Source organism: Scyliorhinus torazame, chromosome 12 (assembly GCF_047496885.1).
Source record: "Scyliorhinus torazame isolate Kashiwa2021f chromosome 12, sScyTor2.1, whole genome shotgun sequence".
NCBI lineage: Eukaryota > Metazoa > Chordata > Chondrichthyes > Carcharhiniformes > Scyliorhinidae > Scyliorhinus > Scyliorhinus torazame.
The window spans coordinates 213,693,723-213,713,901 of record NC_092718.1 but is presented as its reverse complement, the minus strand read 5'-3'; the positions used below and the strand labels follow the sequence as shown (position 1 = coordinate 213,713,901).

Genomic DNA, 20,179 nt, shown 5'->3' with positions numbered 1-20,179 from the left:
GGGCTACTAGTGACGCAAAGGCCAGAATACTGGCCTCTTTCGCCTCCTGCACTCCCGGCTCCTCTGCCACCCCAAATATTGCGAGCCCCCAGCCCGGTTTGACCCTGGATCCTACCACCCTCTACACCGTCCTCGCTACACCCTTCCAAAATTCCTCCAGCGCTGAGCATGCCCAGAACATATGGGTGTGGTTTGCTGGGCTCCCTGAGCACCTAACACACCTGTCCTCACCCCCAAAAAACCGGCTCATTCTTGTCCCGGTCATGTGTGCCCTGTGCAGCATTTAAACTGTATGAGACTGAGCCTCACGCACAAAGATGAAGAGTTCACCCTCCCTAGGGCATCTGCCCACGTCCTGTAGCCACGTAAAATGGCTGCGTTCCAATTAATCTGGCCAAAACCCAGTTTGAAATGGTTAACCCGAAAGACTGCTGGGAAAAGCAGCTAACAAGACACAAGCAGGCAGCTGCAGACAGTATTGCATATTCGGCTCTGGGGAAGTTAGCCCAGATCGATACTCAGGGCTATCAACAGCCCATCAACCCAGGTATTTGCAGTTACATTCAGGACTGTTTGCAGCCCATCTATCCAGACATCTGCAGTTAAATCGGCTATCCCCGGGAACAATTGCAACATATTAGCAATTGAATACCGGGCCAGACCTGTCGGTGCCTGCAGTGGCCGAAACAAAGACAGGTGAACGACCACCCCCCCGATCGAGGAATCGCCTCACCATTGGACACATCGACCCCAGGGATTGGGAACAAATCCAATCACTTGGGACTCAGTGTCAAGGGCCGCCCCGGGAGGCGGGAAGCCTCTGGGCCCTATAAAAGTGAGGGGCCAAGTTCAGATCTCTCTCTCTCTCCTCTTCGCCTGCTCGAGGCCTTCGCAAGAACAGCAACCGGCAACAGTAAGTTTGAATCCAGCGATCGCTATCCGGTAGAGACACCTAGCCACCGACCTGTAGCAGCCTTTTGAATCCCGCGGGCCAGATCTGATTGGACAAGCCATTTGTTTCCCTGACCTGGTGGGCTCTTCCTAAGTTAAGTATTGGCCAGTAGTGATAGGTTTATTATATAGCAAGTAGTATTAGGGTATTAATATTGCTTGTTGTATATAATAAATGACCGTTGTTTTAATCCTTACTAAGCGGTGTGCTGTATTATTAATCATAACCTGAACTTGAACCATGTGGCGGTATCATAAAGATACCTGGCGACTCGTGAGCAAAGGTGACGTAATCAGAGCAAATAGACTAAGGTTAGAAAGAGCAACAGTCCCTTCCTCGATCTCCTCTCCAAACTCCTCCCACTTACCTTTCACCTCCACCACCGAGGCCTCCTCGTTCTCCTGCATCACCTGGTAAGTTTCTGAGATCTTCCCCACTCCCGCCCACCCCCCCCCGAGAGCACCCAGTCCTGTACTGTGCGTGGCAGCAGCCGCGGGAATTCCACCACCTGCCGCCTGGCAAATGCCCTTACCTGTAAGTACCTGAAGGTGTTCCCCGGGGGGAGCCCATACTTCTCCTCCAACTCACCCAGGCTCGCGAACTTCCCGTCCACAAACAGGTCTCCCAACCTTCGTATCCCTGCCCTGTGCCACCCCGAAAACCCTCCATCTGTCCTCCCTGGTACGAACCGGTGGTTCCCCTGTATTGGGGTCCACACCGAGGCCCCAACTTCCCCCCTGTGCCGCCTCCACTGCCCCCAAAATTTGAGGGTAGCCGCCACTACCGGGCTCGTGGTATACCTCCTTGGAGGGAGCGGCAGCGCCCCCAGACTCGTACCCACACAGGACGCCATCTCCAGCCTCTTCCATGCAGCCCCCTCCCCTTCCATCACCCACTTGCGCACCATCGTCGCATTGGCGGCCCAGTAGTACCCAGAGGCTGGGCAGCGCCAGCCCCCCCCCATCTCTACCCCGCTCCAGGAACACCCTTTTCAGCCTCGGAGTCCCTCACGCCCACAGAAACCCCATTATGCTCCTGTTGACCCGCCTAAAAAAGGCCTTCGGGATAAACACGGGGAGGCACTGGAACAGGAACAAAAACCTTGGGAGCACCGTCATTTTGACTGACTGCACCCTACCCGCCAAGGACAGCGGCAACGCGTCCCACCTCTTGGACTCCTCCTCCATTTGCTCCACTAGCCTTGTGAAATTAAGCCTATGCAGGGCCCCCCCAGCTCCTGGCCACTTGGACCCCCAAATACCTGAAGCTCCTCTCCGCCCTTTTTAGTGGGAGCTCACCAATCCCCCTCTCCTGGTCCCCTGAGTGAACCACGAACAGCTCACTCTTCCCCATGTTGAGCTTATACCCCGAGAAATCCCCGAATTCCCTGAGGATCCACATTATCTCCGGCATTCCCCCCACCGGGTCCGCTACATATAACAGCAAGTCGTCCGCATAAAGCAACACCCTATGGTCCTCCCCACCCCGCACCAACCCCCTCCAGTTCCTCGACTCCCTCAGTGCCATAGCAAGGGGTTCAATCGCCAGTGCGAAGAGCAGGGGTGACAAGGGACACCCCTGCCGCGTCCCTCGGTGCAACCGAAAGTACTCGGACCTCCTCCTATTTGTGGCCACAATCGCCATCAGGACCTCATACAACAGCCTGACCCACCTGACAAGCCCCTCCCCAAACCCAAACCTCTTCAGCACCTCCCACAGGTACCCCCACTCTACCCTATCGAAGGCTTTCTCAGCATCTATCGGCACCACTATCTCCGCCTCCCCCTCCCTCGCAGGCATCATGATAACGTTCAGAAGCCTCCGCACATTCGCGTTCAACTGCCTCCGCTTCACGAACCCCGTCTGGTCTTCGTGGATGACCTGCGGCACACAATCCTCAAGGTTAAGACCTTCGCCAGCACCTTGGCATCTACGTTTAGCAACAAAATCGGCCTGTAAGACCCACACTGCAGGGGATCCTTATCCCGCTTCAGGATCAAGGAGATCAGTGCCCGGGACATCGTCGGGGGCAAAGCCCCCCCCCCCCCCGCCTCATTAAAGGTCCTAACTAGCAACGGGCCCAACAGGTCCATATATTTTTCATAGAATTCGACCGGGAAACCGTCCGGCCCCGGTGCCTTCCCCGCCTGCATGCTCCCGATCCCTTTGGTCATCTCCTCCAGCCCAATTGGGGCCCCCAATCCCGCCACCAGTCCCTCCTCAACCTTCGGAAACCTCAACTGGTCCAGAAAGCGGCCCATCCCTCCCTCCTCCAGTGGGGGCTCGGACCGATACAATTCCTCATAAAAGTCCCTGAAGACCCCATTGATGACATCCCCACTCCGCACCACACTCCCTCCCCTGTTCTTAACTCCCCCGCCAACTAGCCATAACCCCTCCTCGGCCAGCCATGCGCCCGCATCCCACGCCCGGCCCGTTCCCCACGGGGGCAGCCCCCCGTCTTGACCCCCCCCACTCGCTCCAGCTTCCCCTTGACCATAGCAGCAGCAACTCGATCACACCCCCCACGCCCCCCCCCACCCCCCACCCCCGGGCTAGGACCCCTCCTAGCTGCTTTACTCCCCCCATTGCACTTCCGCAAGTCAGCTGACTCCTGCTGACACCGGCCACTCCCGCCTCTCCTTCGACTCCTCCCATTGTGTGACACACCCTCCTCTTCCATTCCCCAGCCGCAGGCTCTCCACCTCCCCCTTCCATCCCAAGCTCGGGAAACAACCCTCGCTTCCCCGCCCCGGCCCCGCCCCCTCCAGTCTTCAGCGCGGGAAAAAGCCCGCGCTTACCACTTACCCGGCCCCGCCACCTCTGACGCAGCTCGTTTTACAGGCCCAGTCCCCTCACCCCGACTCGGGCCTCCCCCTCCCTCGCGGTGCCCCATCACACTGCCGGCCATCCACCCCTGTTCCATTTGCTTACCCCCCTCCAAGTCCCCTCCCGACCAACCCAACCAAAACAGTGCCCAACCCGCCCTAACCACCCTCACCAAACCAGAAAGAAAAAAACAAGAGTTAAAGGACCCCCCCTCAAAAAGTAACATATCAACCGCAATCCCCAAACGCCCATCCCGACTCTCAATCTGTGTCCAACTTCTCGGCCTGAACAATGGCCCACGCCTCCTCCGGAGACTCAAAATAATGGTGCCGGTCCTTGTAGGTGACCCACAGTCGCGCCGGCTGCAACATGCCAAACTTCACCCCCTTCCTGTGCAGCACCGCCTTCGCTTGATTGTACCCGGCCCTCCTCTTCGCCACCTCCCCACTCCAGTCCTAGTATATTCGAAGTTCCGCGTTCTCCCACCTGCTGCTCCTCTCCTTCTTGGACCGCCTGAGCACACACTCCCGATCAGCGAACCGATGAAACCGCACCAGCACCACCCACGGAGGCTCGATAACCTTGGGCCTCCTCGCCAGCACTCTATGGGCCCCTTCCAGCTCCAGGGGCCCCTAGAAGGACCCCGCTCCCATCAGCGAGCTCAACATGTTGACCACATAGGCCCCCACGTCCGGCCCCTCCAGCCCCTCCGGGAGGCCCAGAATCCGCAAGTTCTTCCGGCTCGACCGATTCTCCAACTCCTTGAATCGCTCCTGCCATTTCTTGTGGAGCGCCTCGTGCGCCTCCACCTTTACCGCCAGGCCTAAGATCTCGTCCTCGTTGTCGGAGATCTTTTGTCGGGCCTCGCGGATCGCCACCCCCCTGGGCCGTCTGTGTCTCCAGCAGCTTATTAATAGAAGCCTTCATCAGCTCAAGCTGGTCCGCTTTAATCTCCCTAAAGCAGCGCTGGATAACCTCCTGTTGCTCCTGCGCCCACTGCATCCACGCTGCCTGGTCCCCGCCCGCCGCCATTTTGTTCTTCTTCCCTCGCACCTTCTTCGGTTCCACCACCACGTTTTTAGTCGCCCCGCTCCTGGTAAAAGCCATATACTGTCGGGGAACTATTGTACTCTCCTTCTCACAGCGGGAAACGTCGCAAAAATGCCGTTGGGGGCCTTGAAAAGAGCCCAAAAGTCATTTTTGTGCGGGAGCTGCCGAATGTGCAACTTAGCTCCGCATAGCTGCAACCGGAAGTTCCCCGCATAGCCGCAACCGGAAGTTCCCCCGAATAGATTCTTGATTAACAGGGAGGTTAAAGGATATTTGGGGTAGGCAGGAATGTGGGGTTGAAGTTACAAACAGATCAGCCATGATCTTATTGAATGCCAGAGCAGGCTGGAGGAGTCAAGTGGCCTATTCCTGTTCCAAACCTGTACAGTCATATGTTTGTATGGTTTGAGACACAGCAGCCAGGGAAAACATCTTGGGCGGGATTCTCTGATCCTGAGGCTAAGTGTTGACGTCGTCGTAACCGGCGTCGCGATTTACGACAGTGTCAACAGGCCCCCAGGATTCGCGATCCTGCGCCTCACAGGGAGCCAGCACAGCACTGGAGTGACTCACGCAGCTCCAGCTGCCGATACCGGCGTCAAACGGGCGTCGCGGGTCTGCGCATGCGCGTTACGACCGGCGCGAACTCACGCATGCGCGCTAGTTGCCTTCTCCGCGCCGGTCCCGACGCAACATGGCGGAGAGCTACAGGTGCCCGGCCCCCCTCCTTTTTGGGCGGAGTTCCGATCCCGACGCCTCGCGGACTTGGGTGAATCCTGCAAGGTGTGGAGGCTGTCGGGGAGCCCATGGGAGGGCTCTCCCAGATTCTCCATCCATGTGCTCTCGTTCGAGCGCAATGGGGCCAGAGAACCGCACCCAGAATATCTCATGGTATTAACTGAAGAAGAGTAGGATAGTTCGCCTCCTGTCCTAGCCAATATTTATCCCTCAATCAAATCCCTCCAAAAATAGGTTAGCAGCCCATTTATCTCTTTTTTCTTTGTGATATCTCACTGTGTGCAAATTAGCTATTGTATTTGCCTGCATTAGAACAGTGACTGCACTTCAAAATGTAATCCGTTGACTATGGAGTACTTGACAACGTTGTGAGGATGTGAAATGGCTTCATATAAATGCATATTTTTGCTTGTTTTTACAGATGTTGGCTACTGGGCAGTAATCTGGTGGAGATGATCACATGTCCTTAGAGTCCACTTGATTGTCACTATTTATTTCAATCAAATGAAAGTAAGACAGGTTCCATAAAGGGAATGGGATCCTCCACCTGACAGAATTATCACTCTGAAAGTGAAGGCAAAACTCTATCCTGATATGTGTTGCTAAAATATTCTTTATTTTTGAGGACCGTGCGTTAAGTTGTGGAATTTAATTTGGTGTCTGTTTGATCAGACTGCTGATGTTATATTCTGTTCAAATGACATTCATCACGAATATTCTGAAAGAACTCACTTCAGCTTTCAAAGGGCATTCAGTGCCCACTGCCTGCTGGACGTACCTACCGTTTTGCAATTAGAAATGGTAGAAAACTCTCACCCAGAAGTGATTTTGTTGAGTATGGAAGGGTTCCGTATCAGGGCTTGTGATGAACAGCCAACTTGACGGGAGTTATTGTAGATGACCTGTTGCGTGATTCCCTGCATGTGTGAAGCACACCTCTGCATGAACTCCAGGATCTGAAACACAGCATTATTTGGGAAAATTATAAGATAAACAAGAAAGTATAGTATTTCACATGGAATACTGTGTGACCACAATATTTTCTCAGACAATAGTATTTGTACAATCATCAAATATAAAATATAATTGCTGCTGTCTTCATTGGAGACAGGGACCAGTGTAGAGGGAGAGGGAATTTACATAGACAGTTCTAGCAAATTGCCTAGGGACCAGTTAAGAACTTTCTTGATGGACTTCCGGGTGCGGCGATGACCAGCTGAGTCGCACGTTTCGGCAGCTCCCTGTGAAACGGACTTTTGGGCTCTTGATAGGAGCCCCAACGGCAATTTTGACGGCTAAAAACACTGTGCGGTAAACCAAAAGGGAATCCCCCCTGGATACGGATGGAAAAAGGAGGAGAGAGTGGCCAGATTGCAGTGGATCCTTTAGAACAGCGGCAAGGAAGGCAAGCAAAAACCAAGATGGCGTCGGAAGGTGGCAGTTTAACATGGGGCCCTGAACAACAAGAGTTCTTGAAATGCTGTGTGGAAGAGATCAAAAAGGAAATGAAGAAAGAGCTGTTGGCCCCGATACTACAGGCGATCGAAGGGCTAAAGGAGGAACAAAAGACCCAGGAGCGGGAGCTTCGGGTCGTGAAGGCAAAGGCAGCCGAGAATGAGGACGATATACAGGGCCTGGTGGTGAAGACGGAGACGCAGGAGGCACATCAGAAACGATGTGTGGAAATGTTGGAGGCACTGGAAAACAACGCAAGGAGGAACAACCTGAGGATTCTTGGTCTTCCTGAAGGTGTGGAGGGAGCGGACGTCGGGGCATATGTGAGCACGATGCTGCACTCGTTAATGGGAGCGGAGGCCCCGGCGGGTCCGTTGGAGGTGGAGGGAGCATACCGAGTGATGGCGCGAGGACCGAGAGCAGGAGAAATTCCCAGAGCCATAGTGGTGAGATTCCTCCGTTTTAAGGATAGAGAAATGGTCCTTAGATGGGCGAAGAAAACTCGGAGCAGTAAATGGGAGAACGCGGTGATCCGCGTTTATCAAGATTGGAGTGCGGAGGTGGCGAGAAGGAGGGCGAGCTTTAATCGGGCCAAGGCGGTGCTTCATAAAAAGAAGATAAAATTTGGAATGCTGCAACCGGCAAGACTGTGGGTCACATATCGAGGGAGGCACCACTACTTTGAGACGGCGGATGAAGCGTGGACTTTTATTGTGGAAGAAAAACTGGAATGAGCGGGTTATTAAAAAGAACGTTCGAACAAAGTGGTGGGGCGAATGTGGGGGGCAAAGAGGGGTTTTATGTACTAATCCTGCGATGTGGTAACTTTTCTCTCTCCCACAGGTGGTGATGGGGGGAGGAGGGGAGGTGGAGGAGATGGGGCGTTGGTCATTGGGGGCGGGGCCAAGGGAGAAGCGCGGGCTTGGTTCCCGCGCTATGATAATCATGGCGGGAATAGAGAAGCAGGAAGGAGGGGGCGTCGCACGGTGCGAGCCGAGGTCACGGGGGGAAGCCGAGGTCAGCCAGAGTTTGCTGACTTCTGGGAGCAACATGGGGGGAGTAATTACGCTAGCGGGGGATCTAGCGGGGGGGTGGGAGGGGGGAATTACTGGGTTGCTGCTGCTGGGGAGAGGGGGGAGCTGGTATGGGAGAGGATGGGCGGGGGGGGCACCGCCTGGGGGAGATACAGCTGCGTGGGAACCGGGTGAGGAGCTGGAAAAAGGTGATGGCTAATCGACAAGGGGGGGGTAGGAAGCCCCCCAACTCGGCTGATCACGTGGAACGTGAGAGGGCTGAACGGGCCGATAAAGAGGGCACGGGTACTCGCACACCTTAAGAAACTTAAGGCAGATGTGGTTATGTTACAGGAAACGCACCTGAAACTGATAGACCAGGTTAGGCTACGCAAAGGATGGGTGGGGCAGGTGTTCCATTCGGGGCTAGATGCGAAAAACAGGGGGGTGGCTATATTAGTGGGGAAGCGGGTAATGTTCGAGGCAAAGACTATAGTGGCGGATAACGGGGGCAGATACGTGATGGTGAGTGGCAAACTACAGGGGGAGACGGTGGTTTTGGTAAACGTATATGCCCCGAACTGGGATGATGCCAATTTTATGAGGCGGATGCTAGGACGCATTCCGGACCTAGAGATGGGAAAGCTGATAATGGGGGGAGATTTTAATACGGTGTTGGAACCAGGGCTGGATAGGTCGAAGTCCAGGACTGGAAGGAGGCCGGCAGCAGCCAAGGTACTTAAAGATTTTATGGAGCAGATGAGAGGTGTAGACCCGTGGAGATTTAGCAGACCTAGGAGTAAGGAGTTCTCGTTTTTCTCCTATGTCCATAAAGTCTACTCGCGAATAGACTTTTTTGTGCTGGGTAGGGCATTGATCCCGAAGGTGAGGGGAACGGAGTATACGGCTATAGCCATTTCGGATCACGCTCCACACTGGGTGGACTTGGAGATAGGGGAGGAAACAGGAGGGCGCCCACCCTGGAGAATGGACATGGGACTAATGGCAGATGAGGGGGTGTGTCTAAGGGTGAGGGGGTGCATTGAAAAGTACTTGGAACTCAATGATAATGGGGAGGTCCAGGTGGGAGTGGTCTGGTAGGCGTTGAAGGCGGTGGTTAGAGGGGAGCTGATATCAATAAGGGCACATAAAGGGAAGCAGGAGAGTAAGGAACGGGAGCGGTTGCTGCAAGAACTTTTGAGGGTGGACAGACAATATGCGGAAGCACCGGAGGAGGGACTGTACAGGGAAAGGCAAAGGCTACATGTAGAATTTGACTTGCTGACTACAGGCACTGCAGAGGCACAATGGAGGAAGGCACAGGGTGTACAGTACGAATATGGGGAGAAGGCGAGCAGGTTGCTGGCACACCAATTGAGGAAAAGGGGAGCAGCGAGGGAAATAGGGGGAGTGAGGGATGAGGAAGGAGAGATGGAGCGGGGAGCGGAGAGAGTGAATGGAGTGTTCAAGACATTTTATAAAAAATTATATGAAGCTCAACCCCCGGATGGGAGGGAGAGAATGATGGGCTTCTTGGATCGGCTGGAATTTCCCAAGGTGGAAGAGCAGGAAAGGGTGGGACTGGGAGCACAGATCGAGGTAGAAGAAGTGGTGAAAGGAATTAGGAGCATGCAGGCGGGAAAGGCCCCGGGACCGGATGGATTCCCAGTCGAATTCTATAGAAAATATGTGGACTTGCTCGCCCCGGTACTGACGAGGACCTTTAATGAGGCAAAGGAAAGGGGACAACTGCCCCCGATTATGTCTGAAGCAACGATATCGCTTCTCTTAAAGAAGGAAAAGGACCCGCTACAATGCGGGTCCTATAGACCTATTTCCCTCCTAAATGTAGATGCCAAGGTCCTGGCCAAGGTAATGGCAATGAGAATAGAGGAATGTGTCCCGGGGGTGGTCCACGAGGACCAAACTGGGTTTTTGAAGGGGAGACAGCTGAACACGAATATACGGAGGTTGTTAGGGGTAATGATGATGGCCCCACCAGAGGGAGAAACGGAGATAGTAGTGGCGATGGATGCCGAGAAAGCATTTGATAGAGTGGAGTGGGATTATTTGTGGGAGGTGTTGAGGAGATTTGGTTTTGGAGAGGGGTATGTTAGATGGGTGCAGCTGTTGTATAGGGCCCCAGTGGCGAGCGTGGTCACGAATGGACGGGGATCTGCATATTTTCGGCTCCATAGAGGGACAAGGCAGGGATGCCCTCTGTCCCCATTATTGTTTGCACTGGCGATTGAGCCCCTGGCGATAGCGTTGAGGGGTTCCAAGAAGTGGAGGGGAGTACTTAGGGGAGGAGAAGAGCACCGGGTATCTTTGTATGCGGACGATTTGCTACTATACGTGGCGGACCCGGCGGAGGGGATGCCAGAAATAATGCGGATACTTGGGGAGTTTGGGGAGTTTTCAGGGTATAAATTGAACATGGGGAAAAGTGAGTTGTTTGTGGTGCATCCAGGGGAGCAGAGTAGAGAAATAGAGGACCTACCGTTGAGGAAGGTAACAAGGGACTTTCGTTACCTGGGGATCCAGATAGCTAAGAATTGGGACACATTGCATAGGTTAAATTTAACGCGGTTGGTGGAACAGATGGAGGAGGATTTCAAGAGATGGGATATGGTATCCCTGTCAATGGCAGGGAGGGTGCAGGCGGTTAAGATGGTGGTCCTCCCGAGATTCCTCTTTGTGTTTCAGTGCCTCCCGGTGGTGATCACGAAGGCTTTTTTTAAAAGGATTGAAAAGAGCATCATGGGTTTTGTGTGGGCCGGGAAGACCCCGAGAGTGAGGAAGGGATTCTTACAGCGTAGCAGGGATAGGGGGGGGCTGGCACTACCGAGCCTAAGTGAGTATTATTGGGCCGCTAATATTTCAATGGTGAGTAAGTGGATGGGAGAGGAGGAGGGAGCGGCGTGGAAGAGATTAGAGAGGGCGTCCTGTAGGGGGACTAGCCTACAGGCTATGGTGACAGCCCCATTGCCGTTCTCACCGAGGAACTACACCACAAGCCCGGTGGTGGTGGCTACACTGAAGATTTGGGGACAGTGGAGACGGCATAGGGGAAAGACTGGAGCCTTGGGGGGGGTCCCCGATAAGAAACAATCATAGGTTTGCCCCGGGGGGAATGGATGGGGGATATGGAATGTGGCAAAGAGCAGGAATAACGCAACTGAAAGATCTGTTTGTGGATGGGAAGTTCGCGAGTCTGGGAGCGCTGACCGAGAAATATGGGTTGCCCCAAGGGAATGCATTCAGGTATATGCAACTGAGGGCTTTTGCGAGGCAACAGGTGAGGGAATTCCCGCAGCTCCCGACACAAGAGGTGCAGGACAGAGTGATCTCAAAGACATGGGTGGGGGATGGTAAGGTGTCAGATATATATAGGGAAATGAGGGACGAAGGGGAGACTATGGTAGATGAACTAAAAGGGAAATGGGAAGAAGAGCTGGGGGAGGAGATCGAGGAGGGGCTGTGGGCAGATGCCCTAAGCAGGGTAAACTCGTCGTCCTCGTGTGCCAGGCTAAGCCTGATTCAGTTTAAGGTATTACACAGGGCACATATGACTGGAGCACGGCTCAGTAAATTTTTTGGGGTGGAGGATAGGTGTGCGAGGTGCTCGAGAAGCCCAGCGAATCATACCCATATGTTTTGGTCATGCCCGGCACTACAGGGGTTTTGGATGGGGGTGACAAAGGTGCTTTCAAAAGTAGTAGGAGTCCGGGTCGAACCAAGCTGGGGGTTGGCTATATTTGGGGTTGCACAAGAGCCGGGAGTGCAGGAGGCGAGAGAGGCCGATGTTTTGGCCTTTGCGTCCCTAGTAGCCGCCCGGCGCAGGATATTGCTAATGTGGAAAGAAGCCAAGCCCCCGGGGGTGGAGACCTGGATAAATGACATGGCGGGGTTTATAAAGCTAGAGCGGATTAAGTTCGTCCTAAGGGGGTCGGCTCAAGGGTTCACCAGGCGGTGGCAACCGTTCGTCGAATACCTCGCAGAAAGATAGACGGAATGTGAAAAAGAAGGCAGCAGCAGCAGCCCAGGATCGGGGGGGGGGGGGGGATAGTATGTATAGGTCGTTACAGATAATTATATATTGGACTGTTAAATTATATTTTTGGAGAGTGTTACTTGTGACAAGGCAGTTGCCAATTAGGGCTAGTTTTCATTTTTGTTATTTATTATTTATTCATTTTTTGTTTATAAAATAGGTCATTGTTATTTGTGTTGTTATAATATTGTGTAAAGGATGCACAATGTACTGTGTTGGTTGACCAAAAATTTTCAATAAAATATTTAATTTAAAAAAAAGAACTTTCTTGATGGGTGTCAATTTGTCTCACTCAATCCCAAATGAGGTGAGAAAAATTGTATTTCTCTCAAAGTTAAAAATGGTTATGCCAGTTTCCTTCCAGTTCTCCCCTCATTATTAAATCTCTTTTAGCTTTGACTACTTTAAATTGAAATTTGTGTGTAAACCTTAAATACAATCAGACTGTACAAACAAATCTCAGAATTTAAAACACAGAAATAAAACAAATCAAAACCTGTCACTTTATTTAACATCGACTCATAAGGCATTTATATGGAGGTCATGTGGCGCAGTGGGTTGTGACCCTGCCTCTGAGCCAGAAGCTCCAGGTTTATGTGCCACCCCAAGACTTGATGGCGAAGGAAGGTGTGTGCATAAAGTAGCCAACAGGTTGAGTACCATCCTGCAGAATCCTTCCAACATGCTAACAGCATGATGCAGAGTGGTACTACCCCTACAGCAGGGAAACAGAAATCGGCTGTCTCTTACATCAAATTTTGTTTCATTTCAATTTGTTTTGTTTAGGTTCTTGGTTCCTACTTATTAAGTGACTGATTAGGTTCAATAGATATAGTGTTTTGGGTTAGCTGATCTGGGCACGATGGCACTCCAATGAACTTCAAAGCCAAGGTTAAGGAGGGAACATCAGTCAAAGCTCCTTCTCTTTATCACCAAGCAACACCTGTTGGAAATGCATAGCTGCAGACATCAGGAGCGGCATTCTCCGATATTGGCGCGATGTCCGCCGACCGGCGCCAAAAACGGCGCGAATCAGTCCGGCATCGCGCCGCCCCAAAGGTGCGGAAGTTTCCGCATCTTGAGGGGCCGAGCCCTCACCTTGAGGGGCTAGGCCCGCGCCGGACTGATTTCCGCACCGCCAGCTGGCAGGAAAGGCCTTTGGTGCCCCGCCAGCTGGCGTGGAAATGACTTTGCCGGGCGGCGCAAGCGCGGAAGCGTCAGCGGCCGCTCACGTCATCCCCGCGCATGCGCAGTGGAGGGGGTCTCTTCCGCCTCCGCCATGGTGGAGACCATGGCGAAGGCAGAAGGAAAAGAGTGCCCGCAACTCGGTGGGCCCCGATCGCGGGCCAGGCCACCGTGGGGGCACCCCCCCGGGGCCAGATCCCCCCGCGCGCCCCCCCCCATGACCCCGGAGCCTGCCCGTGCCGCCGTGTCCCGCCGTCCCAAAGGTGGTTCCATCCACACTGGCTGGCGTGGGTTGACAGTGGCGGGACTTCAGCCCATCGCGGACCGGAGAATCGCCGGGGGATTCCCGCCGACGGGCGCGGCGCGATTCCCTCCCCCGCCAAATCTCCGGTGGCGGAGAATTCGCGACACGGCGGGGACGGGATTCACGCCGGCCCCCGGCGATTCTCCAACCCGGTGGGGGGGTCGGAGAATCGCGTCCCAGTGAGGGCAGGTCAAGTCCCTGTAATTGAAGAAAGATAGAACAAACTAGCAGCTAAAGAGTGCCTGTAATGATCTCAGAGTGCCCCAAAGCACTTCACAGTTAATGAAATACATATGAACTATAGTGACTATTGTAATAATGTAAGCATGAGTGGCAGCCTATTTGTGCCGCAAGATCCCACAAACAACAATGTGATAATTGACCAGACAATTTATTTTAGCAATGTTGGTTGAGGGATAAATGTTGACCAGGATATCATTTAAATAAATGAATAGGATGGGACTAGAGGGATACAGACCCAGGAAGTGTAGAAGATTTTAGTTTAGCATGGTCGGCACAGGCTTGGAGGGTCGAAGGGCCTGTTCTTGTACTGTACTTTTCTTTGTTCTTTGTTCTAGGACATAAGGAACACTTACCTGCTCTTCTTCAAATAGTACCATGGAACTCTTTAAGTCCACCTGTGAGGAAAGGCGGGACCTTGGTTTATGCCGCATCTGAAAGACAGTGGACGGGATTCTCCAGTCTGCCAGCGGATGTTTCTCGGCTGCGTGCAATTCGATGGCGCCGGGATTCTATCTTCCTGCCACTTGCCTATGGGATTTCCCATTCTAACCACCCCACGCCACTCAGAAACCCGTGGGCAAGGGTGCACTGCCAGAATCATAGAATTTACAGTGCAGAAGGAGGCCATTTGGCTCATCAAGTCTGCACCGGCCACTTAAGAGCACCCTACTTAAGCCCACACCTCCACCCTATCCCCGCAATCCAGTACCGCCACCTAACCTTTTTGGACACTAAGGGCAATTTAGCATGGCCAATCTACCTAACCTGCACATCTTTGTCTTTGGACTGTGGGAGGAAACCGGAGCACCCGGAGGAAACCCACGCAGACACGGGGAGAACGTGCAGACTCCGCACAGACAGTGACCCAAGCCGGGAATTGAACCTGGGACCCTGGAGCTGTGAAGCAACTGTGCTAACCACTGTGCTACCGTGCTGCCAGCGGGAAAAGTGAATCGGAATGACCGGAGAATTCCAGCTAGCGTTTTTAACAATGCAGAACTTCCAGTATTGCACTGAAATAACAATTCAGATTATGCTGATGGAGTGGTGTTTGAACCCACAACTGAGTTAGAGGTGAGAGTACTACCTCTGAGCCAAGGCTGACAAATGTACTCACAGATGACATCCAGGTTGACCTGCTGCACTGAGGGGTTGAGGCTTGGAAATTTACAAGGAGAAAAAATAATTTCCTTTTGAAAAAATATATTTTCACTTCTCTTCTCACATTTCCCAATACCACCTAAGCAAGTCTGAAACCTTGGGTGAGTTTTTCTGGTCCCGTCCATTGTGGGATCACCAGCCCTGTCCAAGGTCAATGGACTTTGGGCTAGGCCACAGAATTTCTCAAGGCGGGTCCCACCACAACAGGACCGGAAAATGTCTGCTAACGTTACTATGCAGCCGGCTGTTAGGCGACATGCAATGGATATTCACTCCCTAACCTTTGTGCCCTCTTGCTGTGCCAAAATGCCACTGTACCTCTATCAACTGACTCAAGAGCAGGGCGCACTGTGCGGGAATGGTATGCAAAAGTGACTTCTAAACTACTACCTAAATACCAACAAACCAGTTAAAATGAACTCTATCGCTTCATACCCGAATACTGCGTTCCTTGCCAGCTGACTTAGCCCAGGTGCGGGGTATTCTTCCATCTTCATCATTCAGACGCAGGTCACCTCCAGCATCCAGTAACTTACTGAGAATCCACTGGTTGCATGAAAAAGCTGCTGCGTGCACTGGAGTACTCCGATCTTCACACCGACTAGATAGAATGAATTGTTTTTAAAAACACAGATCAATCCACAGATGTTAGTCCACCAATGCAACTGCCAAGTAGCTACTAAATTCCCTTTAGGATTTTTAGCATGCCAAAAATAGCTTATTAAACAGCCTTGGAGCTTTTCTAGACAGGTTATCTGCTTAAATATTTGACTGATGTTGAATAGCATTTATGCGGAATGCATTAATTGAGCAATGAATTGATTTTTACGGATTTAATCTGGATGGGCATCTTTAGATTAACCAATCAAAGCAATGAATTCCTTCTGCAACTTTTAAAGTGCTCTACGTGTAGCCCTGCCAGGTGACCTTTGTAAAAAATTATGTCCTACAAATTTCAAACGAAAACAATTACAATTTGGAACACTACGTCAATGAAAATTATGTATAACCAGAGCATTCAGTAGGTAAGGAAAAAATTGATGGTGGTATTTTAATTTATTTTTCCATTATCACGTTGTTCACTTTTTCTAAAACTGAGCCTCCTGGTACTTGTCCTGCACCGAGTCCCACTTGCCCATCACTCCCACCCTTGCTAACCTACATAGGTCACCCGTCCCACACTGCGGACAATTTAGAATCTTCATCCTCATCTCCAAATTCCCTCCATGGTCTCACCCCACCCACTCTCTGCAACATCTTCCACCCTTCAATCCTCCATATCTGGCCTTCTGTATAATCACTCCTCCCCTCACTTGACTTCTGATGGCAGTCTTCAGCTACCATGGCCCTGCTGTCTGGAATTCCCTCCCTCGTATCCTGTACTACATTTCTTTCTCCTCACATTTAAAAAGACTTCCCAAAAACCATATTTTCAACCGCGACTAGTCACCTCTTACAACTCTCCTATTATCAATCATCATCTTTTGACTTCTACCCTTGTCTTCCTGCTCTTTAAACCATTTGAATCATTTTCCATGTTAAATGTGCTTTATAAATAAAAATATGCTTTTTTTCAAGCTTGCAGTACTCAGCTGAGCTACTTACTGGTTAGGGTTTGCTCCAAACTCCAATAAAACATCGACAACTTTGACAAGGTCCAGCAATGCAGCTACAAATAGTGGAGTCTGCCCCAAACTATTTCTAGTGTCTACAGCAGCACCTGGAAACATAAACAGAAATTAGTGCAGGCAAAACTAAAGCTGTGATATTTAATTTAATATATTGGTCAGTTTCAGAGCAATGTTGTGTGCTACATTATCTCCAAATCTGGGGCGAGATTCTCCGACCCCCCCGCCAGGTCGGAGAATCGCCGGGGGCTGGCGTGAATCCCGCCCCCGCCGGTAGCCGAATTCTCCGGCACCGGAGATTCGGCAGGGGCGGGAATCGCGCCGCGCCGGTTTGCGGCCCCCCCCCCCCCCGCGATTCTCCGGCCCAGATGGGCCAAAGTCCCGCAGCTAAAATGCCTGTCCCACCGGCGTAGATTAAACCACCTAACTTACCGGCGGGACAAGGCGGCGCGGGCAGGCTCCGGGGTCCTGGGGGGGGGGGGGGGGGGGGGGGCGCGGGATGATCTGGCCCCGGGGGGTGCCCCCACGGTGGCCTGGCCCGCGATCGTGGCCCACCGATCCGCGGGCCGCCTGTGCCGTGAGGGCACTCTTTTCCTTCCGCCTTCGCCATGGTCTCCACCATGGCGGAGGCGGAAGAGACTCCCTCCACAGCGCATGCGTGGGAATGCCGTCAGCGGCCGCTAACGCTCCCGCGCATGTGCCGCCCGGAGATGTCATTTCCGCGCCAGCTGGCGGGGCACCAAAGGCCTTTTCCGCCAGCTGGCGGGGCGGAAATCCGTCCGGCGCGGGCCTAGCCCCTTAAGGTTGGGGCTCGGCCCCCAAAGATGCGGAGCATTCCACACCTTTGGGGCGGCGCGATGCCCGACTGATTTGCGCCGTTTTGGGCGCCAGACGGACATCGCGCCGATACCGGAGAATTTCGTCCCTGTTGATAAGATAATGTAATTCGCAATCACTGATATCACGGGAGGGATTGTCCGTCCCGCCGCTCCAGGTTTCTGGTGAGACGGGCCCCCGGGATTCTCCGTTTCGCCAGCCGGTCAATGCGGTTTCCCCATTGTGGGCAGCCCCACGCCGTCGGGAAAACCCCGGGCTGCAGTGGAAACGGAGAATCCCGATAGAGGAGAATCCAACTGCAGATGTCCTTTAAATTGCTGCACTCAGCAGCCTTCTCATTCACTCTACTGAGCTTTGCATTTGCCCATTTGCCCAAAATACTGTCCATTTTCCAGGGAATTGAAATAGTCATGAAGGAAAAATTGCGAGATATATTCAACAAAATGACAAATGAAACGTCAATAAATTATTGGTCCTGATCAGGTTCCATGTTGGTTTTGGCACAATATATGCAGCCATCCGTAGAACAGTCACATGAAGTGTTTATCAATGATCATCTACAATAGTGCTCGGTACTTGACGACTGAATGTACAATTCTATCAAATGAAACTGCAGCTTTCAAAATGGACACTTTTGGACAAAAGGTGCAAAGTTCTTCTACTACAGAAACAACAATCCAACATAAACTCAGAAAACAGCAACTGGGGAATAAATAATAATAGTAGAGATTGATTCATGCTCTGCTTAATCTCCTGTTCACACCTTGCCCAGAAGGCTGACTCAGATCAAGGAGAAATGGGAAGCGAAGTTGGGAGAGATCAATTGGGGAGTATGGAGTGAGGTACTGCGTAGGGTAAACGGGACCTCCTCTTGTGCAAGGATGAGCCTGAAACGGTTTAAGGTGGTGCACAGGGTGCATATGACTCAGGCGAGAATGAGTGAGTTCTGTTGCTCGTTTTAGCCTGAGTTTAATTGCTCTTATTCTGTCACCTTTGCTCTTGAGTCGCCAGGTACCTTTCTGATATCGCCACGTGGTTCAAGTCCGAGTAATGATTAATAATCCAACACACTGCTTAGTAAGAGTTAAATCAACACTCATTTATTATACACAGCAATCAATACTTATACATTAATTCTACTTCTAAGCTACTTCCTACAACTAACAGGCCAATACTTAACTTTGGAAATGGCCCACCAGGTCAGGGAAACGAATGGCCTTTCAAATGGGTTCTGAGCCTGCGGGATTCAAAAGCTGGTACAAGTCGATAGTCAGGAGTGCCTATCTGGTAGCGATCGTTGGAGTAAAACTTACTTACGTTCTCTTGCAGAAGGGTCTCGGAGGGTGCGGAGCGGAGAAGAAGGGTCGATTTGAACTTGGCCCCTATTCTTATAGTCCCCAGGGGCTTCCCGCCTCTCGGGGCGGACCTTGTACCTGGTTCCAAGTGATTGGACTTGGTCCCAATCACTTGGATCGCTATTCTCCAATACTGGAGCGATTCCTTGATCGAGGGGTGGTCGTTTACCTTTCTTTGTGTCAGCTCCTGCTGGCGCCGAAAGGTCTGGGTCAGCTTTGTGTGTCTATTTTGTATCAATTGTTCCCGGGGATTGCTGCTTAATATGCAGATGGCTGGGGTGTTGTCATGTTGATGGCTGCAGGTATCGATTCGGTCTGGCTTCTCCAGAGGCGAATACACTGTCTTACCTGCAGCTGTCTGTTTGAGTCCTGTTGGCTGATTTTCCCAACAGCCTCTTCCGTTCGCCATTTTAAATCGGGGTTTGGCCATTCTAATCGGGAGTCAGCCATTTTACATGGCTACATTCCCTCCTTGTGATCCTAACGCGAAGCGTGAAGGATCACATCAATTTGTTACTTTCCATTCCCTGACCGGGGGACACATCTCCTACATGGCCTCTGCACTGAACAAAGCTATGCACAAAAAATGTTAACTAACAATTCTAAGGGCGCTATGTCAGACAGGGACATGCATTACAAAATAACAAACTTGGAACCTCTAATTTATCCTTAATATCCTACCCTCGCTAGACATTCCATTATCTTACCTTCCTCAAGCATACAACAAAATCACAGCATTTCATATAATCTTTCCTGGCTTGGCAGTCAAGCTCAGGATCATACAATTTTTTGCTCATGAAAAAGTTTTTGTACATTTCTTTATTTACAACAACAACAATAAACGCAGGTAACAATAAACGCAGGTGAATGCACTTTATTATTTTATTATAGATCGCGGGGGTCGGGGGTCTGGTCGTAACCGAATATAGGGGATCTGATCCTATATACAGGGGTTCGAGCGCGGTAGGCTCTCCTTCTCCATTTACGTAGGCGCATAGTCTGCACTACACAGCAGAGTATCGCCAACGCTAACAGTGTTTCGATCACATAGGACAGGGAGTACCAGGTTATGAACCTGGTACACCAGGAAGATTCAGTGTCGCTGGTGACTGGGCTCTAGGTACTGCGGGGCAGTGAAACATTAACGGCTGGGAGGTGTGAAGTCATGGGGTTCGCGGTCACGCGCAACCAAGTGTCCAAAAATAAAATGTTGATCACGATGAAGGAAGTCCTCATGGCTGTCCTCTTTCCTTTTCTTTCTTTGTGTTCTCTTTATTTTCTACGTTCCTGGAGCTACTGGAGTTCTGTAGAAACAAGCATAGTATCTGTAACTATCTTTGTTTAATATCCGGTATGCTAGTGTGTCTGTCCTTTG

General features: G+C 51.8%; 1 protein-coding gene across 1 annotated transcript in view; it reads right to left on the bottom strand.

The window, feature by feature from the left end:
* Positions 1-19,524, bottom strand: part of LOC140387128 (uncharacterized) — a 186,293-nt gene extending 166,769 nt beyond the window's left edge. The window contains exons 1-4 of the mRNA XM_072470139.1: positions 19,512-19,524; positions 16,590-16,704; positions 15,420-15,585; positions 6,386-6,525 (exon numbers count right to left, since the gene is read on the bottom strand). Of these exons, the coding sequence (XP_072326240.1) occupies positions 6,386-6,525; positions 15,420-15,585; positions 16,590-16,704; positions 19,512-19,524 (434 nt within the window). The remainder of the gene's footprint in view (positions 1-6,385; positions 6,526-15,419; positions 15,586-16,589; positions 16,705-19,511) is intronic.
* Positions 19,525-20,179: the final 655 nt, after the last annotated feature.